At 29.7% G+C, this 26,731-nt stretch overlaps 7 protein-coding genes and 1 long non-coding RNA gene across 15 annotated transcripts; 5 read left to right on the top strand and 3 right to left on the bottom strand.

The window, feature by feature from the left end:
• Positions 1-122: 122 nt before the first annotated feature.
• Positions 123-1,769, bottom strand: LOC113790429 (palmitoyltransferase ZDHHC3-like). The gene is made up of 6 exons (XM_027340097.2): positions 1,456-1,769; positions 1,206-1,359; positions 1,083-1,131; positions 843-1,015; positions 694-775; positions 123-624 (listed from the first exon to the last, which is right to left on the bottom strand). Exons 1-6 carry the CDS (start codon positions 1,545-1,547, stop codon positions 272-274), a joined length of 903 nt encoding a protein of 300 aa, XP_027195898.1. The 5' UTR covers positions 1,548-1,769; the 3' UTR covers positions 123-271.
• Positions 1,770-3,374: 1,605 nt separating this feature from the next.
• Positions 3,375-7,859, bottom strand: LOC142645823 (uncharacterized). 3 transcript variants are annotated; one of them, XR_012846865.1, is made up of 3 exons: positions 7,841-7,859; positions 4,257-5,291; positions 3,375-4,190 (listed from the first exon to the last, which is right to left on the bottom strand). It is a non-coding gene; the product is annotated as an uncharacterized LOC142645823 (long non-coding RNA). The 3 variants fall into 3 exon arrangements; XR_012846863.1 differs by lacking the exon at positions 7,841-7,859 and adding an exon at positions 5,983-6,108; XR_012846864.1 differs by lacking the exon at positions 7,841-7,859 and adding an exon at positions 5,755-5,862.
• Positions 3,600-5,404, top strand: LOC113790426 (uncharacterized). Its single transcript, XM_027340094.2, has 5 exons — positions 3,600-3,825; positions 3,906-3,925; positions 3,995-4,059; positions 4,133-4,158; positions 4,222-5,404. The coding sequence occupies exons 1-5, from the start codon at positions 3,600-3,602 to the stop codon at positions 5,124-5,126; spliced, it is 1,242 nt and encodes a 413-aa protein (XP_027195895.2). The 3' UTR covers positions 5,127-5,404.
• Positions 7,860-8,013: 154 nt separating the features above from the next.
• On the top strand, positions 8,014-10,055 carry LOC113790427 (uncharacterized). The gene is made up of 4 exons (XM_027340095.2): positions 8,014-8,297; positions 8,393-8,546; positions 8,620-8,700; positions 8,759-10,055. Exons 1-4 carry the CDS (start codon positions 8,292-8,294, stop codon positions 9,697-9,699), a joined length of 1,182 nt encoding a protein of 393 aa, XP_027195896.2. The 5' UTR covers positions 8,014-8,291; the 3' UTR covers positions 9,700-10,055.
• A 100-nt stretch (positions 10,056-10,155) lies between these two features.
• On the bottom strand, positions 10,156-18,772 carry Usp10 (ubiquitin specific protease 10). Its single transcript, XM_027340025.2, has 10 exons — positions 18,013-18,772; positions 17,572-17,677; positions 15,717-15,871; positions 14,794-15,651; positions 13,341-14,732; positions 13,171-13,280; positions 12,654-13,104; positions 12,457-12,585; positions 12,094-12,388; positions 10,156-12,025 (listed from the first exon to the last, which is right to left on the bottom strand). The coding sequence occupies exons 3-10, from the start codon at positions 15,798-15,800 to the stop codon at positions 11,568-11,570; spliced, it is 3,777 nt and encodes a 1,258-aa protein (XP_027195826.2). The 5' UTR covers positions 15,801-15,871; positions 17,572-17,677; positions 18,013-18,772; the 3' UTR covers positions 10,156-11,567.
• A 692-nt stretch (positions 18,773-19,464) lies between these two features.
• LOC113790408 (S-adenosylmethionine synthase-like) lies at positions 19,465-22,475 on the top strand. Its single transcript, XM_027340070.2, has 4 exons — positions 19,465-20,335; positions 20,397-20,597; positions 20,661-21,453; positions 21,517-22,475. The coding sequence occupies exons 1-4, from the start codon at positions 20,188-20,190 to the stop codon at positions 21,695-21,697; spliced, it is 1,323 nt and encodes a 440-aa protein (XP_027195871.2). The 5' UTR covers positions 19,465-20,187; the 3' UTR covers positions 21,698-22,475.
• LOC113790360 (protein RER1) lies at positions 22,335-24,373 on the top strand. 6 transcript variants are annotated; one of them, XM_027340021.2, is made up of 8 exons: positions 22,335-22,475; positions 22,551-22,601; positions 22,674-22,727; positions 22,805-22,904; positions 22,978-23,056; positions 23,124-23,259; positions 23,338-23,423; positions 23,926-24,373. In XM_027340021.2, exons 1-8 carry the CDS (start codon positions 22,389-22,391, stop codon positions 24,020-24,022), a joined length of 690 nt encoding a protein of 229 aa, XP_027195822.1. In that variant the 5' UTR covers positions 22,335-22,388; the 3' UTR covers positions 24,023-24,373. The 6 variants fall into 6 exon arrangements, with proteins under 6 accessions (XP_027195822.1, XP_027195821.1, XP_075679246.1 ...); XM_027340020.2 differs by having other exon boundaries at positions 23,923-24,373; XM_075823131.1 differs by having other exon boundaries at positions 23,338-23,450.
• Positions 24,374-24,516: 143 nt separating this feature from the next.
• On the top strand, positions 24,517-26,697 carry LOC113790361 (lysosomal dipeptide transporter MFSD1-like). The gene is made up of 6 exons (XM_027340022.2): positions 24,517-24,905; positions 24,982-25,252; positions 25,334-25,753; positions 25,825-26,249; positions 26,319-26,430; positions 26,502-26,697. Exons 1-6 carry the CDS (start codon positions 24,740-24,742, stop codon positions 26,548-26,550), a joined length of 1,443 nt encoding a protein of 480 aa, XP_027195823.1. The 5' UTR covers positions 24,517-24,739; the 3' UTR covers positions 26,551-26,697.
• The last annotated feature ends 34 nt before the right edge of the window (positions 26,698-26,731 follow it).

Below are 26,731 nucleotides of genomic sequence, written 5' to 3'. Positions count from 1 at the left end.
GTAAAAAAAAAGAGGCTGGCTAATAAATTATGTACATGAAATGTTTTTTAAATTCAATTTTGTTTTTTTTTAAAGTTTAATTTGATATGATCACCACTCTTGATCATCAAACATTCGATCACAACGATAATATTGATGATGATGGTCCTGTTTTTTCTTTTGATGATCGAAGAATGATATATGGGTTTTTTTTTTTTGTTTTGCTTTTCCAATCACGATATATTATTTACACAAAAAAAATTAATTCATATTCATTATGAATCAGCAATCATCATACAGTATAATTTGATTCAACATAAACGATTGATTCAACTCTGGTAAATGGTGAAAACCAAGCTAAACCAAATCCTTTTAAACCGAATACAGCACGCATATTACGCCAACGTTGTCTACGGCTCCAACGTTTATTTGTTTCTTTTTTCAATTGTTCAATACTTGTTTCATCATTCCAAATTGCTTGCATTTGTACAGCAAACATAATCAATGTAAATATAGCAAATAAAAGGCCTTCGAATACGATACATATTAAAAGAATAATATTAATCGGTGCCGGTGATGATGACATAACATAACCAGTTTTTGGATCTTTAAATGTTGTACCACATAATGTTGAATTGGAATCCACTATGTTTGTTTGTTTGTGAATAAAATTTCATTTTTAAAAAAATTTTTCATTACAATTTAGTTACATACGTTTCCATTCATTATCCAAACATTTCATAAAATGATTAAAAACCATTATTAATGCATGTATCGAAATGATTGCAATATAAAACTAAATTTTAAATAGAAAACAAAAAAATTCATAAATCACATTAAATTCCGAATATTCATTCACTTACGGTAAATAAAACAAAAAATTTTTGATTATTTTCACCCACACAATTATTAACCCATGGACAATGATGATCCATTTTCGATATACATCGTTGACAAACTGAACAATGATGTGCACGTTCCGGTTTTATACATGAACATTTTGTACATTTATAAAGAACTTGGCCATCGATTAAACCTGTAAATCCGATCAAATCAAAAATTATTGTTTTTTTTTCATTGATAAACATTATTTTGAAAATTACCCAATTGTTCAATTGCTTCTTTTGTTGCAGTTCCTTTAGGCACCGATCCCTTTTGTGTCAAATATCAAATATTGTTTCGTTCAGTTAATTATTTGTTTGTTTATGAAATGAAAAAAAACTTACTGGGTCAGTGAACATTGTTCGTAGGTGAGCAGCAAATGCTAGAAAAACAAAAAATTCAAATACAACTATGTTGATCACTTTAAGAATGGTATTCTTTTCAGGTATCCAAATAACAGTTATCAAAACATATTGGGCAAATATAATCAATATGTATCTGATTGAAATGAATGGAAAAAAAACAACGAAAAAATTGTCGTTAAAAATTTTTTGACAAACCAAAAAAGGAGAAAACTCAAATTCAAAAACTTACGAAAATATAGCACAAATAATTCCGCAAACATCTTTGACAAACCATTTTTCGTTATGATTGATTTTATGTCGCATATTTTGGTCATCGTTCATTTCTCTGTTTGGATTATTCAAATGGAAAATAATAATTGAAAAAAAAGGAATGTCTATGTTAACACGATACGAAGCATTGATTTGTTTTTTTTCTTTAGTGGAAGATTTAGAATTCAATCTGGAATCGATTTATTATATGGATGATATTGATCCTTTGTTTTTTGTTTGGATATTTACATTTTTGCAATCATATTTTTTTTGTTTGTTTGTTTGCAATGAAACAAAAAAAATCGATTGCGCATTCGATAGTAATGAACAACTTTCCAAAAAATCGATACTATCGAATCGAACACTATCATTTTCAAAGTTTTGGATTTTTTGTTTGAAATTTCTGAAATTTTTGAGTTTTGTTTATATTCTATTGATAGAAACATTAAGATGGTAATCCTTCATTTGATCTTAATTGATTTGTTTTATTGATTTTAATATTGAAAATTGTTACGTTTTTAGAATTAATCGATGATGATGTTGGTCGCAAACACATATAGTATAAACAACAAAGATGTAAAACGATGCGGAAATTATCCATTTATGTTTCTTTTGCTTATTGATATACGAAAAATCCAATATGAAAACGATACGTATTGATTCATACGCTGTCAAAATAAAAGCTGACATCTGTCAAAATTTTTCTTTTTTGAAATGATGATTGGTGATAAAATCTAATTTTTATAGCCCGAAGGAAAGACGAGAAAATTCCCGAAAATTTCGAAAGAATTTCGCCATGAACTTTAACCTCGACAATTTGAATGAAAAAAAAGAAAACATCTACAACAACAACAAAAAAACAAATTAATTTTCACTATCACTGTCATTGAATTTTTATTATTGTTTTCGTTTGTTTTTAAAAACAAGTTTTTCCTTGAATCATCATCATTATCATCATATACAGTTCACACACACACACACCGGAAGTCCAGGTCGTCATAATGATGATCATTAAATGGAAAACCAGCCATCAAATTAATGTAGTTCAACCATATCATCATCAAAAGCTGAATTGATTGAACTTGTTGCTCGTGTTTGTTCATCAAACAACAACAGGTAAGATAATCTGAACTTGAATCGGATATTTTTTTTTGTTCGAATAATTAATAATCCGTTTTAATTATTTTGGAATACTTTCCTTCTTCGTTTTTCTCTTTTTATCTATATGATTTATGATCGGACATCTTTCATGATGATAGTGTTTTAGATTATGAATGTGAAGGTGAAAGTTGATTCAATTCATAATGCTGAAATTCAAACTGTTTTGAAAACTGAAAAACGTGAAAAAAACGACGAACAGGATATTAACAAAGGAAAAAAAATCTTGAATTTTTTTTCTACCAATGAAATTAACTTGTAAAAAACCGAAAAGTTTTTCTTTCCCGTATAAAATTTTTCAAATAGAGAAAAACGAGAGAAAATTGAAAATTGAAAAAACTTATTTGTTTATTATTCATATGCGAATCAAATCACAGTGACAAAAAAAAAGAGAAAAATATCCTTTTTCAAAGGGAAAAAAATTGTAAAATATAGGCCACATTGTTGTTGTCAAACAGACAAACGCGTGTTTTTTTCTCCAAAAAAAATAACAAAAAGTTCATCAAAATTACCTTATAGGTGAGACACTTTCTTTCCTTTGATCTCAAACTTTATATACAAGTCGTTGCTCTTTATTATGAGAAAAAACAAAACATAAAACATCGTCTATCAGGAATCAGAAAGAAAAAAAAATTTCAATATGTTTTTTTTCTCATTGATTTGAGCATTGATATAAAAAATAAATTCATATATAAATTCATAAATTAGAAATTCAGTTAGATCTTTTTCTTACAACGGTCGACATTTTTTTTTCATTCGACGACCATCATTTTTTTCTCCTATTGATCATCATTAAAAAAACTTTTTTTTTTCGTCGATATAAATTGTCGTGATCATTTTGTGCTTTTTTGGATTTCCTGATTGTGTGCTTGTGTGTGTGTGTCGGGACTGTGTGTTTTCGTTTTTATTTTATCTGATCATTTTTTCAATTTTTTTTTGTTGTTGTGACTAAAAATTCAATGAAATATGTTTCCGTTTGATAAATCCATCATTCTGTTCTGTGTATTGACCGTTGGTCAAATTGTTCGAGCTCAATATGGAGGTGGTGGTGGTGGTAATTATGGCGGTGGTGGAGGAGGAGGAGGTGGTGGTAGTTATGGTGGAGGCGGAAATTATGGCGGCGGTGGTATGGGATATACTTCATACAAACCAGAACCGCCACGGCAAATGCGACTCAACTTGGGCATTGCAGGTTCGTGAATTTCAATGTATTGAAATGAACAATTTATTAAATTTAATTGATTATGCATAACCGAAACAATCGAAAAATAGTTCCACCAATTATTCTCAAGGTAATTTTATCATCATAACCATGAATTTGAAGTTTTTTGTTAAATGCTCAATTCTTTCACAATTATCAGATGCCACGTATGGAATTCCCACAAATGTCAATTCGAGCCAATTTCATGAAACAACCGTATGCAAAGTAAGTGGCTTGTTTTTTTGTAAAAAAAATATTTTTTGAATCATTAATCTTTCGATATTTTCCATTTATACAGACCATTGGAAGTTAATATGCCGCCTCGTAAGTATTCTTGAACGATATTATCTTCTAATCTGTAATAAATTTTCAAAATCAAAAATTTAGCACCACAAATTCAATTCGGTGATGATAAAACTTACGGTACCGGCGGATATAGTAAAAATTCAGGTGGAAGTTATGGAGGTGGAGGAGGAGGTGGTGGTGGTGCTTCAATGACATATTCTGAACCTGCAAGTGGATACAGCGGCGGTGAAGCTTCGGGTGGTTATGGTGGGGGATCTGCTCCAGCTCCACAAATGGGCGGATACGGTGGCGGTGAACCTGCTCCATCTCCAATGGGTGGATATGGTGGTGGTGGTGAACAGGCACCATCTCCTATGGGTGGTTATGGCGGTGAACAACAACAAGCTCCAGCTCCCATGGGTGGATACGGCGGTCCTCCACCAGCCCAAATGGGCGGTTATGGCGGATCTCCTCCAGCTCCGATGGGAGGTTATGGCGGACCTCCTCCAGCTAACATGGGCGGTTATAGCGAACCTTCACAAGCTCAAATGGGAGGTTACGGTGGACCACCTCCTGCTCAAATGGGCGGTTACGGCGGAAATTCAATGGGCTATGGTGGCATGCCATCTTCTGGCGGTGGCTATGGCGGACCGTATGGAACAATGTCAAATGTTGGAATTGAAAAAACGATTACTGTTGGCACTGATCCAAGTCTAGGAAACCAATATGGAGCTAGTCATCCTCCAAAATATGCTCTACCGGTGATCGAAGCTAAAGGTTCGGGAGCTAATGCAATGCCAAGCATGACCATGGCTACAGCATCATCAAACACGCAGCCAATGATGCCAATGCTACCACCAATGCCAATGCCGGTACCGATGATTCCACCACACATGATTATGCCACCGATGCCAATGCCAATGTTTATGCCACCTCCATTTCCATTTCCATCTGGTCCATATATGCCACCAATGAATCCTCAACAACAACAACAATCTAAAAATTAGATGTTATTGATGAATCTCTAATGATCGAATGGAAAAATCATTCCAGATCAAATTTAAGAAAAAAAATCCAAAACTGGAAAGCCGGTCTTTTCAGTTTATGAAACAATCATCTAATGATGTTTTTGACTGTATCATATTGTGATGTTGATTTGAATGAATTTCTTCCTGTAATGTATAAAAAACAAACAAAACAAAACGAAAAAAAAATCAATTATTTATTTACTTATTTATTTATTATTATTTATTCAAGTAGTCAGCATTAAAAATTTCAAATACGATCATGTTTGTGTTTTGTATCTAACATCCCCAACAACAACAAAAAATGTTTCAAAACCGAAAAAAGAATGATGCGGAAGACAGTTAAAAGCAACATGTTTGTTTGTTTATCATCATCATTATTATTATTGTTGTTGTTTTGGAAATAATAAAAAAATCGTCAACTCTAGGATAGGATTTTATACCTGATTTGATTGAATCGATCAGACAACTCTACTCTTGACTTTTTGATAAAAATTTTCCGTCATTTTATTTATTTTTTGTTTGTTTGCTGAACGATTTAACAAAAATGACAATAGATAAAGGTCATATATGAAATGATTATATTCAAATCAAATCAAATTTCAAATACCTTCAAGAGATGTTTTTCTTATACTTCCCCCATTGATTATTATCATGAAAAATAATAATTTTTGACAATTGTGTTGACGGGAAAGAGTGGGGGGAGAAAATTATCGATATTAATCGATTTAAAATTATTTTGGATAACCAATCGATATTCATCTATAGAATCAGTGATTTTTTGTTGTTGTGGTAGTGATTTTCACTAGGTCAAAAATATTCGAAAAATCAAACTTACATTTATTTTTTTGTATGGAACAATTTTCTATGATGACCAGTTGATATTCACAAATAAACGGCGAAAAACATTTTGAAATCATTTCAAATTGATGTGCGCGTTCGTTTGTGCTGAAAAAATATATTGTTAGTCACTACTGATCAAACACACGACTCTTCGAAATCTATTTAAAACAAAAAACAAAAAATCTTGATAACCTGAATTTCCAGATTGTTTCCTAATTAACAAACATTTTTTTTTGTTACCATCATTGAAATCATGTAGTTTCCATTTAGTTTTACTGATCGGATCTAATCGAAAAAAAAAAAATTGAAAATACACCGTAAGCTCTGTTCCGAAAAAAAAACCAAATGTTTTCGAAACATCATCAACAACAACAACAACAGATAACTAATCTAAATCGGAAAAAGATTTTCAAACATTTCTGCATCGTTTTTTTTTTTTTTTTGGTTTACCTCCGTGTTAAAATAGATTAATCGTATCGAAAATAAATGAAAGATGTCTTTGAACGATTTGAATTCAATTCAATTCATCATGTCAATTTTTTTTTCATTTTTCGAACGAAATAATTCAAAGTACGATAGGGAGGAAAACGAAAACCAATGATCATAAGGAAAATGAAATCGTGCCATCCGGACAAGAAAATTTGTCATTTTTTCTGGTCAAATGGATTGGATATTTTGAAATCGATTGAAAATTGGAAATTTTACAAGGAAAATATATATTTTTTTCTCACAACATTATCATCTGCCATTGATTAATGATGATGTTTTATCGTTGTTGGCAAAAAATTGGCCAAAAAACAACTTTCCAAAATGTGATGATTAGAGAGAGATTGATAATTCACATTTGATAATTATCAATCGTCTACGACGATAGTGTTATTGTTTCCTGATTTTTTTTCTTTAAATTCACGTTTATGAAATTATCATTGAGACAATTTTCCAATCAAATCATTTTGAAATTCAACATAGAGATCGATAGTAAATTGATTTAAAAAAATCGATATTGGTGATGACTGGTGGGAATATAATTATTGCTTTGATTAAAAGCAATAATCATCGTCATCCATACCACCACCATAAGGATCAATCAAATCAGTCATTTTTTTAAAAGTTATTAATAATTTCATTAGTAGTATGGATGAGAAAAGTAAAAAGTTGTTACAGGGGGGGGGGAAAAATCCATCACACGCAATCATTATCAATCACACATATGTTTCCTTGTTTAGTAAAGATAATACCACAAACGAAATTGGATTTGTGGATTTTATTTTTGATCTTCGATGATCATCATCTTCACTTTAGCCATGTCCAAAATGAAAGAAATTGTATAGTTCCTGTTTTTGTTTTTTGTTTTTTTCTATAATTAATTTTGTTTGAAAACAAAACTTAATTTATTAATTTTCAAATCGCGACATATCCATCATAGAGATAAGAGAGAGAGAGAGAGAGAGAGATTAATCTAGTTTTGAATCATCAATTATCATTTTTGCCAATGATAAAACCTGTATAATTGGCATATGTTTGCCAAGAAGATGTACCAAGTGGCAAACAAAAAATTCTGAAAATAGAAATCTCTTTTATCATTTTCTTGGTTCATTTTGTTGTTGTTGGTTTTTTTCCTTAACAAACAGTTTCTCTTTTCAATTTTCAACGTATTTCTGGATAATTTTAGCTATAGCTGTTGTGAAAAACCTGGGGAAAAAAACAACAACATAATTTAGATGAGAGTTGCTAGTTTCTTATTTCTAGTATTTTTCAGGTACCATTATCGGTATAGTGTAAATGAGGATGGCTAAAATAGAAAATTTAGAAAACAAAAAGAAGAGAAGATCATTGACGGATGATGATCTTACCCAAATCGAAACTTGCCGAAGAGTATTTAGGACAATCAATTCGGTTGTTGTCGATGTTTTCTTCAAATATTTTCGTTTTCGTTTTCTATATTGAGAAGAAGAAAGAAGAAAGTTGATCATTTTCAAATGAGATGATACAAGTTTTGTCAAATCCATTTATATATTTTTTTCGCCAAATCCAAGTGTGTTTGCTTAATTATAAATTTTTTTCTTCTGAAATAATTTTGGTTTGGCTATAAAAATTTCTTTCATTTCTTCGAGCATAAAACATTTTGAATGTTGGTGATTCACATGTTTGCATGAAGATTTTCATTTTTTTTACAAAAAAAAAGTTAACAAAACAAAAAACTTAATACGTTTTTGATTGCCAAACACGATTGAATAACCTGACCGTTCATTTCACCGAAAGTGACCGAATCGCGAACAAAGCAAATCCTCCAACAACAAAAAAATGACTGTAAGTTCACATCATTGGAAAATTTGAACATTATCAATTGATGGTAACAATGGTCTATTATGGTGGGCCATTTTTTTCTTTTGTCCTAAATATAGCTAATAAAAAGAAATCATTTATTATTATGGCCATTAATGGTCACAATCATTTTGGTTTGTTATTTATCATCAACAGTATTTGCACGAAATTATTATCCACCAAAATATGAAGATAATCGTCAAAGCCGTATTAAATTAAATTTAGGTCTTCATGGTTAGTATTAGTGTTCGTTTATTTAAATTCAATTCAAATCAATCAAACAAAAAAATTTTCCATACAAATATAGTGCCACCAATAATTGTTAAACTTCCACGAATGGAAATGCCACAATTGGTTATCGGGGCAAATTTGATTAAAAATCCAAAAGGTATTTACATTTATCAATCAATCAATAAAAACTAAATTAATTTCCATCCAAAATGAAGCTAAACCATTGGTTTTGAATATGCCACCACCGCCAAGCATATCATTTGGTGATAGTAAATATGATGGAGGTGGATATAGTGCACCACCTAGTTATGGTGGTGGTTATCAATATGCCGGTTCAACACAAACAACCGATAGTATTAAAACATCAGCATCATCCGCTAATGAATATGGCCTGGATCTGAAAGCATATAGTAGTGATCAATATCAAAATATGATGCATCCATCAGCTTCCGTTGCACAACCTCCACCACTATCTCCACTTCCACCACCGCCATCAAGTCCATTAGAAATGATGCAACAATATCCATCACATCAACCACAATATTCATCACATCAACCACATTATGCTCATCCTCATCATCATCATTATGGTATGATGCCACCGCCACCACCACCCCCTTCATCACATTATTTACATCATCAACATGAACAACAATCTGATCATCATGAACCAAAACCAATGCCACCACCGATGATGCCACCACCACCATTACCACCAATGGGTAATCCAATGCATTCATATCCTGGTCAACAACCACCTTATTATGGAACAACATTAGAATCGATGCCACATTATCCAGTCGAACGAATGGGTTTGATTCCTCCGCCACCACCACCACCACATCATTCTTTTTCAATGAAACCATTCAATGAACCAGGAATGATGGCAATGTCAACCAATCGAGCACAACAACATTTATTACCACCACCATCCGGTTTTAAATCACCATTTCAATTGTTGAAAAATTCTGGAAATGAAGAATTCAAATTACGTTTAAAACCAAACGCAGAAATTTTTGATAGTGAACAATTATATTCATCGATAAATGGCGATGATGAACAACAAGATAATGATGATTCAATCAATGAAGATTATAGTAAAGATTATAATGCTGCACCGAAAATTTCGATGCCAAAATATCAGCAACGAAACTAGACACACATATTTCCTATAAATGTGTGTTTACACCATTTAATTGTATTGTCTCATGCTCCTCGGGTCGAGCGAGAAGGTGCCAATTTTTTTTTTAATCATAAACAAAAAATTCATTTGATAATGATAGATGTAATGCCTACCTGTCTGTAATGATTCCCGAAATCAAAGAAAACCAATCAAACCAACCAATCTCTTTAGTCAGAGACAAAAATGAAAAAAATTAGTGAAATGTCTTCATTCATTTTAGTTTTGTGTTAATCATAACTACAAGAGCAAAAAATTTTGCTCAAATCTTAATCACACACACAGAGAATCTCATTTCCCATTAATTAAAATATTTTTTTTCCACATACATACATACACACTATAGGTGAATGTATTTTTTTTTTGTTTCGTTGTTGTTGTATTAGCTAATTTCAATAGGAAAAAAAAAAATGATTTTGTTTCGAATGGTAATTAAAATTTTTTTTAAAATAACAATTGACTTTATTATTGGCTGATTTATTTTGTTTCAGTGTTTGGTGTGGCTGATGATTATGTAATGTGTAATAATAATTCTATGAGTTTTTCTTACATTCATTTACCCTAAACAGCAAAACAAACATAGATTGTGTGTGTGTGTAACCACCAAAGAGAGTTGTATAGAAGCAGGAAGAGAAGAAAAAAGCCAAAAAAATGGATTGTTGTGGAATATAAACAGGAAAAAAAAGGTAAAAAGAAATTTGTAAAAAATATCTGCGTGTTTCATATCAATTCCACCTAAGATTACTCATTTTGATGATTGATTTGATTTTTGTACAAATAGAATATTGAAATGGAAGAACATTTTCACTTGGTTTTTTTTCAGCAAAACAAAACAAACAAACAAACAAAAAATTTTCAGTGTAACTTTCAAATAATAATGATTATTATGTTGTTCAGATAGTGTTTTAAAAAGTGTCAAATATGTGAAACAATTGAAAATATTTGTAAAAAAAATTCTCCAATCCTAATAATAATAATAATAATAATTTGTTCGTGTAATAATTAAAACATTGATAATTAATATAATAATCAAACGAAACAAACAAACAAGCAATTTGTTAAACTCTTTCCAGTTTCACCAACACACACACAATTTATTACAATTTTTCTTAGTTTGTTTTGTTTATTTATTGAATGAAGAATCATTCAAAATGAAAGAAAAAAAAAGAAAAGAAAAAATCAATTACAAGAAGAAAAAAACATCTGAAATATTTTCAACATCCATAAAAGTGTGTTATTTTTGTTTGTTTGTTTGTTTTGTATTGTGATGATCATTTTTTTTTTTTTAAATATCGTAAATAGAACAATCGGGTCAAATTGATATATATTTTTTTTGTTTGCTGTTAATGATTGTAAGAATGGGGTTTTTTTACTGTATTTATGTTTTGTTTTTTTTGAGACTCACAAAAATAATAATGTTAATGGATAAGAAACAATGTAGGTGTGATCAAACCAAACAAAAAAAAAAGAAAGTTTTCAAACATCCTTTTTTAAAAGAAAATGATAAATTTAACAATGGGACAGAGTGTTATAGGGGTTTTTTTTAGAAGAAAGTGTTAATGAAAATGATTTTCGACTGAAATTGAATTACAAATGAATTTGTGTGTGTGTGTGTTTTCTGTATGTTTGAATATCAGCAAATAGATAAATCTGAATAGTGTATACAATTTACATATATATCACGGTCATTTGTAAGTGTGTTTGTTTATGTGTGTGTGTGTGTTTCCGACAAAGTGATTATCACGTACAAAAAAAATCAATCAATCATTAATATGATTTTTTCTTTAAAAAAATGTTCAAAAATTAAATAGAACAAAAATCTATGACCTCTATAACATTGATCATCAATATTGTTGACGAGAAATAGAACTAAACTTATTGTTGGCCAACATTGAATCTTGGTGCTTATTATTATTACTTTGTTGATCACTGTTATGATGATGATTATGATGGTGATGATGATGATGATGACCAAATTCATTGGCCATATGGTTACCACTACCGCTATTAATTGATCGTTTTGATCCAGAATTGTTTGGTTGTATATTATTGTTGTTGTTATTATTGTTGGTATTGTTTGCCGAAGATTGTGATGAATTATTGCTATGAAGAGTATCATAACGTCGATAAAAAAGTAGATAAGGCACCAAGTTGCCTTCGCGTTCACTTCCTGTGAGTACTTTTGCTAGTGAGATCACTTTAATATTTGAATCATCACAACGGAGCCATTGATTCAGACCAAGATGATATACATCGGTAATATAATGACCATTTATCACTTCGGTACCGTTATGATAGACGACTGAAATAATGAGATAATGTTTCACATTATATAGAGAAATGCGATATGAAAAATTAATTCAATCATACCTGCCAATAGTTTATATCGTCGACAACGATGATCGATTTTTCCAGTGACACATTCACGAGGAATTTCAAAGTTTTCAAGAAATTCAATCGTTTTTAGCAATTTTTTGCTGGCATTTGTTTCGATTTCATAATCAAACAACTTTAAATGCAGTATCAAAATGGGTGGAAGATTCTCCAAAAACATTTGACTGCTAGCATCGACAATTTGTTTTGTTTTCGAACATGTATAACCATGAATGGTCTCGGATTTTGTTTGCCAACGGATTGCATCATCCAAAGTTTTGATAGTTGATGGCTATAATTAATGGATAGATAGTAAACAAAGTAAATAATATAATTCCAAAGTTTTTGAATCAAAATTACCTTAATATCAAGTTGGAGTGTGAAAAATGGCTGCCTATTACCACAAGAATCTTTATCTTTGTTTACAGTTCGGATATCTAATGTTGATCCACCGAAAATTTCAGTGATTGATGTTGAGATTATTTTAGCCTAATTTTGTTTGAAAAAATGGATATTATTAATACAATAAAATTATGATTGAAAAACAAGTCACGAACCGATCTAGTTGGCAAAGACTTATGTTTTGAATAACCAACTTCATGCCAAATATCATTAGATGAATCCTGTACACCATCTTCATCGACATCATGGCATAAACCAAGCTGATCATCGAGCTCTAAATCAAATGAAGTCGATTTATCGCCCGCCAAACTATAGCCATTGGTTTTTTCTACACTAGTTTTCTTTTCATTTGTTTCGTCTAATAATTTTGATAAATGTATCATTTCTTCATTCAAACCATTAAGAACAGATGACAGAAATTCTTCTGCATCTTCTTGATGACCACGTTGTGCATCATTTTTGATCATGCCACAATGTTTTAATGTATCATAGATGAATGTTGGTTCGAAAGGATCGGCATTGAGCAATTCCTCAAGATATGAATTGCCAACATTTTTTACCTGACGTTTATTATCTGTTGGCAAAAATTTTACAAAATAACGGGCACTATAAAAAATGAAAAAATAGAACATTAATTCCAATGGATGATTGATCAAATTAAAACTTTATTACAAATTGTCAATGATCGGTGTCGATGTAGATTGACGGAAAAGTCCTTGTGTTTCAGAAATTTCACGCATTAAATTATAAAATGGAGGACAGGCTAACAATGCTTGTAAAGTCTATTTTGGAGAAGTAAAAAATCATCATATTGTAATTAAAATCTAATTCGATACACTTACAGCATTAACATAGCACCAATTTCCTCGATTAATTAATCCTCGAGGCATAATTGTTGGAAGCGAATGTTTCAAATGAATATTATCGCGCAATCTTTTGGCTAGTTTAAAAGCAATCTGATCATTTTTCATTGGTATAACAGTTATATTTTTGAAATCATCATGATCAGCATTCGATGATCTGCCTTGCGTACGTCGATTATTTGAATAATGATGATTTTTTCCAATCACATTCAATTCGGGAAAATCACCATTTGATTGTGAACTTTGTGATTTTATTTCGGTTGTCATTGTGGTGACCACCGAATTGGTTGCAATATTATCAGTATTTACAATGACTTTGGATTCTTCTTTATTTATTGAATTGGGAATCTGATTTTCAATATTATTGTTCAGTCCAGTTGAGATACTGGTAGGAAAAAGTTTGGAAGCCCATGTGGAAGGTTTATTCGAAGAAGAAGACTGATCCTCAGATTGTTTATTAGCCAATTGTTGGGCCGAAGAGGCATCGGCTACTGATTCGATCATTTCAGTATTTGTTATTGGTTTATTATTGATCACGGTGGGAGTGGCAATTTGATCGGAATCTTTAACATCAGTTTTATCATCGGTATCGTTGTTAGATGAATCAGAAATATTCAAACAAAGTTTGAGATAATCGGAGGCCTGTTTAACATCAGAAGTTTCAGTTGGTGAAGATGAGATTGGGTCGGAAGAATTTTGATTAGTTTTGTTTTCTTCATCTTGAATAAATATCGACTGAGAAGGCACATTTTGTTCTATCATAGAGATTTTATCATTCGATGCAGAAGGGGGTGATGATGATTGCTGTTCGGAGTTATCGGATGAGGATACATTTGTTTGAGCTTCTAAAATTCGAACCTCTTGACCCGATTGATTATTATTTTGATATGGTGTTGTTGAAGCCGATGATACTGCAGATGAGGCAGACATCGATGAAGAAGAAAGTGTGGTTACAATAGCTGCAGCTGATGGTATTGAAGATGAAGCCAATAATTGTGGTGGTTGATTAGATGATGATGTTAATGGTAAATTGATCGATGATGATGTGTTGATGAGATGAGCAGCGGGAGGAGGAATGGGTGATATATGTGTCTGTGGTGGTTGAATAGATGGATATTGTAAAAAGCTTTCAGGTGTAACATAATAGAATGGTTGATGAGTAAAATGATGCGGAAATGTCAAGGCATGATGCTGAAAGGCATAAGGATTAGCGTAAGGACTTAGGTGATGAGCAGGCATGGCCACAGTTGCAGAACCACCATTGGAAACTAATGTCTGATCACTAATATTGCCTCCACTTTGATGATCACCTGAGACCGATGCATTCTTAAGACGTTGATGTTGTGCAACATCAATCATTTGCCGAGTTGCCTAAAAAATAGATAAAGATTATATTTATTGGAACATAATGGAATAAGACATAATGACTTACGTCAGAATACTGAGACGACATATATATGTTTGAAGAGTTACGAATATCACAGATAGGTGAATTATTGACATTAGATGGATTCTTTGAATTTTTATTATTCGATGATGAATGCATAGCAATATTTTGCATTCGTTGATGTTGATTGACTGAACCGGCCGTTGCATTTGGATGGACTGGTGGTGGTGGTTGTGATGCACCGATAGGTAAAGCATGAATTGCATATGGATGATTTGGTGGTGGTGGAGGTGGATGTGGATAATAGGCTGCACCAAATATATATGGATGTGGTGGATGTCCAGCACCAGCTGATTGGGCTAAATTTGCAACCAAAACATTTGAATTTGGTGGTGAAGATTGTTGTTGTTGTTCATGATGATTTGAGGCTGATGTTGTGACTGCTGTTCTTGTTGGCGTTGTTGTTTCCCATTCATTATTATGATTTGGATGATGTTGTTGTTGCTGATGATGATGATGATGATGGTGATGATTAATAAAACGGGGTTGTTGATGATGATAATGGTTATTATTATTATTATGATGATGGTGATTTGGATGATGAGAATTTTCAAATGAATGATTATTCTGATGATGATGATGTTGATGTTGATAATGATTAGTTTGGTTTGATGTAGTTGTTGATGTTGTTGATAATAAAGAATTTTGGCTTGATGATAATGTAGGTGGCTGTATTGTATGTGTGGTTGGTGATGATCGTATATCACCATTCAAAAGATATGATGATGATGATGATGATGATGATGATGTATTCGATATTTTTGAATGTTCATTTGGACTATTTAGATAACAATTATTATCATTGGATTGTAGATGATGATTTATATTGTAATTTAAAAGAAACTAAAAAGAAAAAAAAAAATTTTGCATTAAAATAATTATTTGTAGAACAAAAATATTAAACTAACCTCAACACCCGATGATTCATGTTTGATAACATCTAAAGCCTGAGCTTCTTCATTACTTATACCAGTGGAATCGAAAAATTCCATGATTTTTTTTTAATTAATGTTATGAATTGGATTAGGTTTTCGTCCGATTTTATTTTTCTTGTTAGAAAATCCTTTTGAAAATCAAGAAAAAATGAATACCACAAATTAAAAACTAAAAAAAACAATGAATTCTTTACACAGAAGGAAAAAACCAAAAACGAATCAATTTGAAGGAAAATTGTTCAAATTTTTCATTACAACAAACACATCATATTACTTAAATGGTTCGTCGTCAAAAAAATTATCTCATACCACTATTATAATGATGATAATTTTTTTTTTTTGTAAAAACAATCATACACTAATTTATCATTGAAAATAAAGTTTCATTTAAAAAAATAAGAAAAGCAAACAAACACAAAATCAATGAAACAAAAACAATTCAGATCATTTGAATATAGAAGAAACAAATAAAAAAAGAGAAATTATTTCAATAACTGTTGCTGGTTTATTAATCTTTTTCTTTCTCTTTCGTCATATTTATCGAATTCAAATACTGTTGCTCACAATACACACACACACACATTTGATGATTAAGAAAAGAACAAAAATCCCAAAAAAAAAATATCGATGTCTACGACGACGAAGAAGACGATGTTGATGACGGTGTGCTACACCATTATCATCAATTGCACAAAGATTGTAGTGTTGTCGTCGGCTAATAAAAAAAAAAAAAAATAATCGGCGTGGATCACCACCATCATCATTCGAGTATAATTCTCATTTCATTCATATTCACATTCGAATTGAGTTTGCGCTGTTTACAAAATATTTGTAATGAGAAAAAAATTTTTTTTTTCCAATAGCTAATAGGAATCTCTTTGTGTATAGTTTTAACTAAAAGCACATTTTTGACTTGATGATCATCATCAAATATCATCATTTATGATAATGTTTTTTTTTTCCTACAAGTATTTAGAGTATGATGATGGTAAAAAAAAACTCTTTGGTATATATCATCATCATACCATATATACCTAGCATAAATATATGCAACAAATGCTGTATGATGATATTATTATTTAATCTAGAACACACCATTAATGAATCAATTGCAAAGAGAGTGGGAGGAAAAGAGGGAAACCTTTAAATTTTTTTCAGCCATCAACACAACATTCACACCGACATATATTTTGTGTGAATGAATGCAACGTGTCGTTACAATTTTTTTTCCGGTAATCATCAACCAAAAAAGATCAATTCATTTTTTCATTGAAAAGAAAAAACATTGGACCCAAAACACATTCCAATCTCTTCAATGATAAAGGAATATTAATTCCAAATTTTGTGAACAAATAAAAACTTGATTTTTCTTCGCAATTCAATTTTTTCCTATATCCACACACTTTGATCTATTTTTTTTCGCCCAAACATAGTTCACCCAACTAATATATAAATGGATAAAGATAGATGATTATTATTATTGGGATAAAAGCCAATGTGAGCACATAAAAACAGACATCAGCAATACAAACAGCATATACACATACAATGCATACAAGAGTTACAACCAAATGATCAAATATGAATCAGCAGAAAATAAAATCTCAAAACGTTTGCTATAGTTATTATAATTTGATTTCAAATTTAGCAGATAGATACTATTAGCAATTATCATTAAAATCTCACTAACACTTTTTCTTTTGCCTGCTACAGTATTTTTTGGGACAATAATAATTGATACAAGACATTGAACATATAGATTCCATAATTTCGACCATCAATCATTGATAAATTTGATTGAAAATAATCAATTGTTGAATAAACTTACTTGGTATATTTATAGATGAAATATTCAAAAGATGAATAACGATTTTCAATCAAATAATTTTCATGATATTCATCATTTTATACTGATGATATTATTATTTATGAATCTACAATTTTAACAACAAAAAAAAAAAATACAAAAAATTAAGAAAATTGGTTTAATTACACTTTCACTGCTATACAAGCTAATTGTCAACTAACAAATGTTTTTTAGACTAGAAATATTACTACACAAGGTTAATCCATTATTATAATGACTGAATTTGTCTAACAAGGAAAAAAAACAAAACAAAAAAAACTGAATGAATTTTCGATAGAAAATATTGTCTAAATTAGCTTTTAGAGTATTGTTTTTGTCAAACAAAAACAAAAAATCTAAAAATCTATCCAATCGATTCAAATCGACGACGAAAAGAGAAAAAAAAACTTAATTAAATTTTACCTTAAAACGAATTTCTTTTTTTTTCGTTGTTATTATTATGTTATGTTGAAATTAAATAATATTTACACCGTGTAAGCTATATTGATGATTTGAAAATTTGTATCGTTTTTTTTTGTATACGAATTGTTCATAGCGTTCAAAAGAGTTTCAAAACAAACTGCACACAAACTAAACAAACAAAAAATGCTGAATATCAATGTTGAATGCACTATTGTTTTTGTTTCAACAACAACAACAACAACGAAAAAAAACCCAAAAGAAAAATTTGATTTCTGATTTAAGGATCGAATATATATAGCAAATATAAGACAAATTAATAGAAAAACGACATGTTTTAATCTGATACAATTTAATTGGGCAGCTGTTTAATTATAACAACATTATATAATCATTTAGTCAATCAAAACAATCATGGAAAACAAAAAAAAATCACATCATCAAAAACCAAAAAAAACACGATATGATGATGAAATATTTAGAAGAAGAAAAAAAATTCGAATTCGAACAAAATTTTTTGGGTTCGATTTTTTTCGTTTGGTTATTTTTTTTATTGCCACTCTCAAACTCACACACACTCAAATCATCAAATGGATGTTTTTTTCACTGAAATTGATTCTTTTGAATTGAAACAAAAAATTGATTCTTTTGTATTGATATTTAGGGATTTGGATGAAAAAAAAGATCGACTTTAAAAATAAAAAAACAAAAAACAAAAACGAAACCAAAATCACACACAGCCAAAAATATAGAGACTAAAAACACACAAAATCATGGCTCGCAGAAAATGAGGAAAAAAAAACACTGTCCTGTTCATAGAAGATAGGACAATTTTTTTTGGATATATATTGGGCAATTGTAAAATTCATTTCATCATTTTTTTGCTGCAGCAGAGTTTTCGAGTGAAAGTAAAGTAAAGTAAAAAACACATCAACCAAAAATATTATAATGGGGAAAGGAAGCCGCCGACGCCGCTACACATAACATTCGAAATATTTAATGTTTTACGCATACTCAGCGTTTGTAGTGCGAAAAATCTCAAGTGCCATCTTTTGATCCAAAAAAAAAGTCATAATAAATCGAATGATTTTTTGTAAAGATTTTATCTAAATGTTTTGTTTTTTTCCCCTCTTCCTTTTACCGAAAAATAAATAACAAAATTGATTTTTTTTTCTGCATATTCTTCATTTCATCTCATTGAATAAATACCAATTTGTGGATAGATTTTTAGTTAGATAGGTATCATCATTATTGAACATCATCATCATCATTTTTTCGATATATAGAATCTATGTTGTGTAAAAAAACAAAACTTTGGTTCAATATCAGTTTTTATATATATAGCGAAATCAGTGAAATACTGCGAAATAGATATTTAATCATATTTCTATCGTCATCATCATTATCAGCTGGTATATCAAAGAGAGATATTCTTTCTTTCTTTCTTTTTTATCATTCATACATCACTGAACATAACATTCTTATTTTTTTTCTCGTTTGTTTTGTTTGCTGAATTCGAAAGTTCTTTTTAAATGTTTATCGTGTAAGATTTTTTTGTTTTAACAATTCATTGTGCATGAATTCCACGGCATTTACATTTTAACGAAAATCAATTAATGCTTGTTTGTTTGTCTGTCGTCATTCAACATCCATTATTATTCTACAACAACAAGAAGAAGCAGAAACAAGAAAAGGAAAATCTTTTTCGTTTTTTTATTATTTACTGAACGCACATATTGCATTCAAACATAACACACCTATATATACAACAAAACCTAAACACATCGTTTGTTTGTTTTTCATTGAGCTCATTCATTCCAATACAAGTTTAGTCTGTATATTTTTTTTCTTGGTTTGAGCACGTGCTTCATTCATTTGGTATTTTGGCTGGGTGTTTTTTTTTTCGTTTTGATTTATCCAATGGTTATTGGATTTTTTTTTGTTTTGGAAAAATTTTAAATTAATAAACATCAACAAAAAAAATATTCGCGAAGGAAAATTCTTTTAATATTTATAAATCGAATCCAAAACTTGACAATTTCACTTCAATTCGATTTTTGTTTGAACAACGTTCGTTGTATACGAGTATTTTTTTACTGAAAAAAAAATTCATTCCAATTTCAATTTGATTTTTTTTTCTAAATTTTGTGCAACCAAAAAAACATTGATTATACAAAAATGTCGAGCATGCAAGAAGATTCAATCTATTTGAATGGTGATATATCTCCAAACCAAATTCTTGGTAATGGTGATAGTCATCATCCTCATGATCAACATGAAGAATCATTTTTATTTGCATCAGAATCGGTTGGCGAAGGACATCCAGGTAATGTATTTTTTTTCGATTCGATTCAATTTGAAATTTTTTCTTTTTTTGAATTTTCTAGATAAAATGTGTGATCAGATAAGTGATGCTATTTTGGATGCATATTTAACTGTTGATCCAAATGCAAAAGTTGCAGCCGAAGTTGCAACCAAATCAAATTTAATATTTGTATTCGGTGAAATAACATCATCAGCAAATGTTAACATTGAAGATGTTGTTCGTAATACTGTCAAACGTATTGGTTATGATTCAATTGATAAAGGTTATTATTTGATTTGATATTGAATTTGTTCTTTTTTTTTCTAATCGCTTGTTTTGTTTGCAGGTTTTGATTATCGTAATTGTAAGATTGAAATTGCATTGGAAAATCAAAGTCCTGAAATTGCTTCTGGTGTTCATGTAAATCGTTGTGAAGAAGAATTAGGTGCTGGCGATCAAGGACTTATGTTTGGCTATGCTACCGATGAAACAGAAGAATTTATGCCATTAACAGTAGTATTGTCACATAATTTGAATAAAAAAATTGCCGAACTTCGACGTAATGGTGTTTTTCCATGGGCTCGGGCTGATAGTAAAACACAAATTACTTGTGAATATCGTTTTCATAATGGATCAGCTGTACCTGTACGTGTTCATACTGTTGTTGTTTCGATTCAACATTCTGAATCAATTACATTGACCGAACTTCGTAAAGAAATTTTGGAAAAAGTAATCAAAGAAGTAATTCCTTCAAATTATTTGGACAATGAAACTATTTATCATATTAATCCATGTGGTAATTTTATTATTGGTGGTCCTGCTTCGGATGCTGGTCTTACTGGTCGTAAAATTATTGTCGATACATATGGTGGTTGGGGTGGACATGGTGGTGGAGCTTTTTCCGGTAAAGATCCAACCAAAGTTGATCGATCGGCTGCTTATGCTGCACGTTGGGTAGCTAAATCATTAGTAAATGCAGGTCTTTGTCGAAGATGTTTGGTACAAGTATCATATGCAATTGGTATTGCTCAACCATTGTCAATAACAGTATTTTCATTCGGTACATCACGTTTGACACAAAAACAATTGGTACAAGTTGTTAATGAAAATTTTGATCTTCGTCCTGGCGTTATTATCAGGTAAATTACATACACACCCATTACAAATCAATGACTAATTATTATTATTATCACATTATATAGAGATCTTAAATTGAATAGACCAATTTATGAGGAAACATCTTGTTATGGACATTTTGGTCGACCAGAATTTCCATGGGAATGTCCAAAACAGCTCAATTTAAAATCGGTAAAATCATCATTGAACGGTGGTAACGATGATAATTATACGGCCAATGGAAACGGAAAATATAATCATCATTGATAATCATTGAAATGATGATGATGATTATATTAAACAAAAATTATTTTATTCAGTATATTTAGGGCCATTATTCTAATCATAACAAACATTTTAATCTCACACTTAACACACATGAATGAACGATTTCCAATTATATAGACACACAAACATTATTATAAAACAAAAAATTAATGAACACAATTTTTTTGATCATTCAAAATCCATATAATTCAAGTCAGTGAATATTACAAATTTGTAAAAAAACAAAAAAGTTTGGCGAAACAAAATTAAAGTAAAAATAAAATTTTTTTTGAAAAAAAAATTTCCACTATTTTTACCATAATGATGAAATAGTTGTTTATTGTATTTTGCTTGCATGTATTTTCATTCAAGCAGTCGGTATACGCGTCGATAGTAATAATAATAAGCAACGTTACGTGTGTTAAGAGAGAATTTTCTTTTTCTTTTTTGATAAAAATTATTTGCAGGGCAGAATTTTATTGATTTTTTCTGGTTTCTTTTCTGGTTTGAGCTTATGAATTCGAACCAATATTTTTTAAATGTTTGAAACCTACCAATTTTTTTTTATAATTTAATTATAACAACATTCATTGTGAACAACATATAACAAAAAATTCATTTTGTTTGTTTGTGTTTTGTATTTAATAATAACAAATAAAGAAGAAATTAAAAAAAAAACAAAACAAAAATCATGAATGATTTTGACGATCCATTATTATCACCATCATCTAGTTCTAGTTCTAGTTCAACATCCAAATTTTTCATCACATTGAGTCGGGTATGCTTTTTTTTCTCTGTCTAATCTTTTCATATTTTTAATCGATTGATTCCTGTTTATGTAATGTTTTCACAGAAATATCAAGGTTTACTTGATTATTCTACACCTCATATTGCATATCGATGGGTAAGTTAAATGGATTGTAAAATTGTTGTTATTTTTCTGATCAGAATTTTGTATTTTCCAAAATATTTACAGATTTTTACAACAGTTTTATTGTTAATTTTTATGTGTCGTGTGATTATTTATCAAGTATGTTTTGATGTGATTTGATTTTTGGTTAAAAACATTTGATTAAAATTCTGTTTTTTTTCCTGAAACAAAACAAGGGATTCTATATTATCACATATGCATTGGGCATATATTATCTTAATATGTTAATAGCGTTTCTTACTCCAAAAATTGATCCGGCTGTTTATGATTTTGAAGGTAATTTTTTATTCCGAAAACAAAAAATATATGTTCTTAATCAAAAACTTTAATTTCTCCTGTTGATAATTAGACGAAGGACCATCGTTACCAACATCGGCTAATGAAGAATTTCGTCCATTTATACGTCGTTTACCTGAATTTAAATTTTGGTAAATTTTCTTTTTGTAAATTTAATTTGATTAAATTAACATTTCTTTTGTTGTTTTTAATATTCAGGTATTCATCGACAATAGCAACATTAATTTCATTAATCTGTACATTCTTTGAATTTTGCAACATACCAGTTTTTTGGCCTATTTTGTTGCTATATTTTATCATATTGTTTTGTATAACAATGAAACGACAAATCAGAGTATGAAACCAATTATTATGTTGTTATTTTTGTTAATTAATTAATTATAATTTTGTTTTTTATAACTTTCATTCATAGCATATGATTAAATATCGTTATTTGCCTTGGACTCGTGGCAAAACACGTTATACAGGCAAAGAAGATACTGGAAAAGTTTATATAAAGTGAGCGATCAAAAAAAAATGTGTTTTGTATGATTTGTATGATGATTTTGATAATTCTTGATGATAAATTCTCGATTTGCCGTCTTAAATATTTTTTTTTTTGTTTCAAATTCAACATTTTGACACCCCTACACACACAAAAACAAAAACAACAACAATCTATCTGTGTTTGAAATTGAAATTTTAAAAAATTTGTAAATTTACATGTCGAATATATATCATTATGATTATTGTTCAATATTTGCTTTTTTCGTTTTCAATCATGCCAATTTTTACTTGGCGAAAAACAAAATCTTTCCATTCAAAAAACAACCATCAAAAAACTGAGTTAAATTAAACGGCGGGAAATTTTTTTTTTCTTTTCTTCAAAATTTTCATTTTCAACTAATCTAATTATTTTTCTCTTCAATCTTTTTTTTTCTTTTTCTCACATCCCTTGTGTTGAATCATTGATCAACAACCAAAAAAAAAAAAAACAAAAACAAACAAAAAAAACCAGTAGCAATCCATTATCATCATCATCAACTGTTCCATTGATCAATACGGCAATTCCATCGCCAGTTTTTCCAACATCATCAAACAATGTTCCAACCGATTAAAAAACCGCGAAAGAAGAACAAATCCAATCGATTCAGGCATCATCATTACCCGTAACAAACAAAATAGATCATCTATCGCAATCAGAAAACAAACAAAATACCAAGTGATCAATTCAAAAACCGGATGATAATTTATATCAATATTTACCCATTTCAAATTATTTTATATTAAAAAAAAATATTCGAGCAAAAACAAAATGATAACATTAACACTTTGTATATTTGAAATGGATTCATTTCAATCCATTCATTACACACACACACATCATTTTAAGGCTTTTTTTTCACAAACAAAACAAAACAAATAGTTGATTGGTGATTATATGTAATAGTAAACAAAATCTTTGCTTATTTCAAAAAGATTTTTATTTATAAAATTTAAAATTTAAAAAAAAAAATTATTCAAAAACATTGTTCGTCCATTTTGAATGGTTCCTTTAATTTCTTTTGATGATAATAAAAACATCAATGGAATGTATTGATGATGGGAGTTTAATGATTTCTGGATTTCTCCGATTATCGATTTGGATTGACAATCCACTTATAATTATGACAAATTTTTTTTCGTTATTGATAAATCTGAGATAAAAGATCTCAAGTTGGGTGTCGTTTTTTCGTTTGATGATATGCCATCATCATCATCATTTTCATTTTAGTGTTTTTATAAAAATTTTTTGCTTTCTTTAACTTAGTTATTCTTTGTTTTGATGATTAATAATGGAATTTCCAAGATCTGAAACACAAGAAAATCTGGTCGAATTTGGCCAACAAAATGAACAGAATGATAATGAACAAAATGGATCATGTTTTGGAAATATTTGCCATCCATCCAAACGAACGCATAGATATTTTGTATTGATATTTATGTGTTTTTTGGGTTTCGGTAATTAGAAAATTTTAATTAACAATAAAACATTGATACTGAATCGTTTGTTTTGTTTTGTTTTGTTTGTTTATAGGAAGTTATTATTGTTATGATAATCCAGGAGCATTACAACAACAAATCATAACTGATATGAAAATCGATGTTAGTTCATTTTCACAATTATATTCATGGTATTCATGGCCACAAACTATATTATGTTTTTTTGGTGGTTTTCTTATTGATCGTGTTTTCGGTATACGTCTTGGTGCGATTATATTTGCAGCGATTATTTTTCTGGGACAATTAACATTTGCTGCTGGTGCTTTAACTAATCATTTTTGGTTAATGAATTTTGGTCGTTTTATGTAAGTAAAACAACATCTATTGTTTGTTGTTGCTTGTCAACTAATCAACACATTTAATTGTTAAAACAAAAACAAAACAAGATTTGGTATTGGAGGCGAATCATTAGCAGTGGCACAAAATACTTATGCTGTCAGTTGGTTTAAAGATAAAGAATTAAATATGGTTTTTGGTTTACAATTAAGTATTGCTCGGGCTGGTAGTTCAGCCAATTTTGTTACAATGGTTTCCATTTATGAATTTGTTAATGAACATTTTCAAGGATATAAATGTCTTGGTTTAGCATTATTGATTGCATCCACAACATGTCTTTTTTCATTAATCTGTGCACTTATTCTTGCATATTTTGATAAAAGAGCAAGTAGAATTTTGGAAAAAGATGCTATTGCCGATGAAAAAGTTAATATAACCGATGCTAAAACATTTCCATTATCATTTTGGTTGATAGCATTTATTTGTGTTTCATATTATGTTACAATTTTTCCATTCACAGCACTTGGAAGGTAAAAATTTTCGAAAAATGATTTATATTCATTTTCATTCGCTAATCATTCACACTTATGATTTTATATAGTTTATTTTTTCAAAGAAAATTTGAAATTGGCCAAAAAGAAGCAAATTTTTATGATGCACTTATTTATACAATATCAACAGTTGCATCACCAATACTTGGAATAATGGTCGATTGGAGTGGAAGAAATTTATTCTGGGTATTATCAGCAACATTAATTACATTATTAGCACATGGAATGTTAGCCTTTACATTTATTCATCCATTAATTGCAATGATAATAATGGGTATTGGTTATTCAGTATTAGCATGTGCATTATGGCCAATGATTGCATTGGTTATACCGCAAAGACAACTTGGTACTGCATATGGTATTATGCAATCGGTACAAAATCTTGGTCTTGGTTGTGTTGTACTTGCTGCCGGTTATATTGTCGATTCAAGAGGTTATATTAGTTTGGAACTTTTCTTTCTATCATGGTTATGTTGTAAGTATTGTATTGGTCAATGATTTTTACCTTATAAATTACAATTTTTTTTAAATTTCTTTCATTTAGTATGTCTTTTCATTGTTATTTTATTATATATGGATGATAAACGTAAAACAAATGGAATGCTTAACATGTCATCCGAACAACGTAAAACTTATATGGAACAAAATCGATTAGAGTATGTTTTTTGTTTTGGTGATTTTTTTCAAAATTTTTTAATTTATTTCATTTTTTCAATTGATTTCCAAGAAATTTGATCGACTCCGAATCATCGAATCAAGAAAAAAAAGATGACTAAATTTGATTTTGATGGACAAAAATTTTGACAAATATCGAATCATTATTGACTAATGTTTGCGTGTGATAGGAATTTTATAAATTTAAATTTAAATAAAATTATTTTGATATTTTTTTAAATAAAAATTATTTTTTTTTTGAAAACAAATCTTGTTGTGTAACGTACTTTTTGTTAAGGACAA

The sequence above is a fragment of the Dermatophagoides pteronyssinus genome, unplaced genomic scaffold (genome assembly GCF_027571235.1).
Source record: "Dermatophagoides pteronyssinus isolate colony J.1.1.1.1 unplaced genomic scaffold, Derpt_VIB-CSIC_2022.12 sq0001, whole genome shotgun sequence".
Classification (NCBI taxonomy): Eukaryota; Metazoa; Arthropoda; class Arachnida; order Sarcoptiformes; family Pyroglyphidae; genus Dermatophagoides; species Dermatophagoides pteronyssinus.
This window is presented reverse-complemented; position numbering and strand designations above follow the sequence as displayed.

Bases quoted from the DNA above. Each gene is read 5' to 3' on its own strand.
- LOC113790429 (XM_027340097.2), bottom strand. From the start codon at position 1,547: ATGAACGATGACCAAAATATGCGACATAAAATCAATCATAACGAAAAA. The intron at 1,360-1,455 runs GTAAGTTTTTGA...CATTTCAATCAG, and splicing joins ATTATTTGTGCTATATTTTC to ATACATATTGATTATATTTG. The intron at 625-693 runs GTATGTAACTAA...AAACAAACATAG, and splicing joins TTTGGATAATGAATGGAAAC to TGGATTCCAATTCAACATTA.
- LOC113790426 (XM_027340094.2), top strand. From the start codon at position 3,600: ATGTTTCCGTTTGATAAATCCATCATTCTGTTCTGTGTATTGACCGTT. The intron at 3,826-3,905 runs GTTCGTGAATTT...ATCGAAAAATAG, and splicing joins ACTCAACTTGGGCATTGCAG to TTCCACCAATTATTCTCAAG. The intron at 4,060-4,132 runs GTAAGTGGCTTG...CCATTTATACAG, and splicing joins ATGAAACAACCGTATGCAAA to ACCATTGGAAGTTAATATGC.
- LOC113790427 (XM_027340095.2), top strand. The intron at 8,547-8,619 runs GTTAGTATTAGT...ATACAAATATAG, and splicing joins ATTAAATTTAGGTCTTCATG to TGCCACCAATAATTGTTAAA. The intron at 8,701-8,758 runs GTATTTACATTT...TCCAAAATGAAG, and splicing joins TTTGATTAAAAATCCAAAAG to CTAAACCATTGGTTTTGAAT.
- Usp10 (XM_027340025.2), bottom strand. From the start codon at position 15,800: ATGGAATTTTTCGATTCCACTGGTATAAGTAATGAAGAAGCTCAGGCT. The intron at 13,281-13,340 runs GTAAGTGTATCG...TCTCCAAAATAG, and splicing joins ATTGGTGCTATGTTAATGCT to ACTTTACAAGCATTGTTAGC. The intron at 12,026-12,093 runs GTATGATTGAAT...TCATTATTTCAG, and splicing joins ACGATATAAACTATTGGCAG to TCGTCTATCATAACGGTACC.
- LOC113790408 (XM_027340070.2), top strand. From the start codon at position 20,188: ATGTCGAGCATGCAAGAAGATTCAATCTATTTGAATGGTGATATATCT. The intron at 20,336-20,396 runs GTAATGTATTTT...TGAATTTTCTAG, and splicing joins GGTTGGCGAAGGACATCCAG to ATAAAATGTGTGATCAGATA. The intron at 21,454-21,516 runs GTAAATTACATA...CACATTATATAG, and splicing joins CGTCCTGGCGTTATTATCAG to AGATCTTAAATTGAATAGAC.
- LOC113790360 (XM_027340020.2), top strand. From the start codon at position 22,389: ATGAATGATTTTGACGATCCATTATTATCACCATCATCTAGTTCTAGT. The intron at 22,905-22,977 runs GTAATTTTTTAT...GTTGATAATTAG, and splicing joins GGCTGTTTATGATTTTGAAG to ACGAAGGACCATCGTTACCA. The intron at 23,057-23,123 runs GTAAATTTTCTT...TTTAATATTCAG, and splicing joins TTACCTGAATTTAAATTTTG to GTATTCATCGACAATAGCAA.
- LOC113790361 (XM_027340022.2), top strand. From the start codon at position 24,740: ATGGAATTTCCAAGATCTGAAACACAAGAAAATCTGGTCGAATTTGGC. The intron at 24,906-24,981 runs GTAATTAGAAAA...GTTTGTTTATAG, and splicing joins TATGTGTTTTTTGGGTTTCG to GAAGTTATTATTGTTATGAT. The intron at 26,250-26,318 runs GTAAGTATTGTA...TCTTTCATTTAG, and splicing joins CTTTCTATCATGGTTATGTT to TATGTCTTTTCATTGTTATT.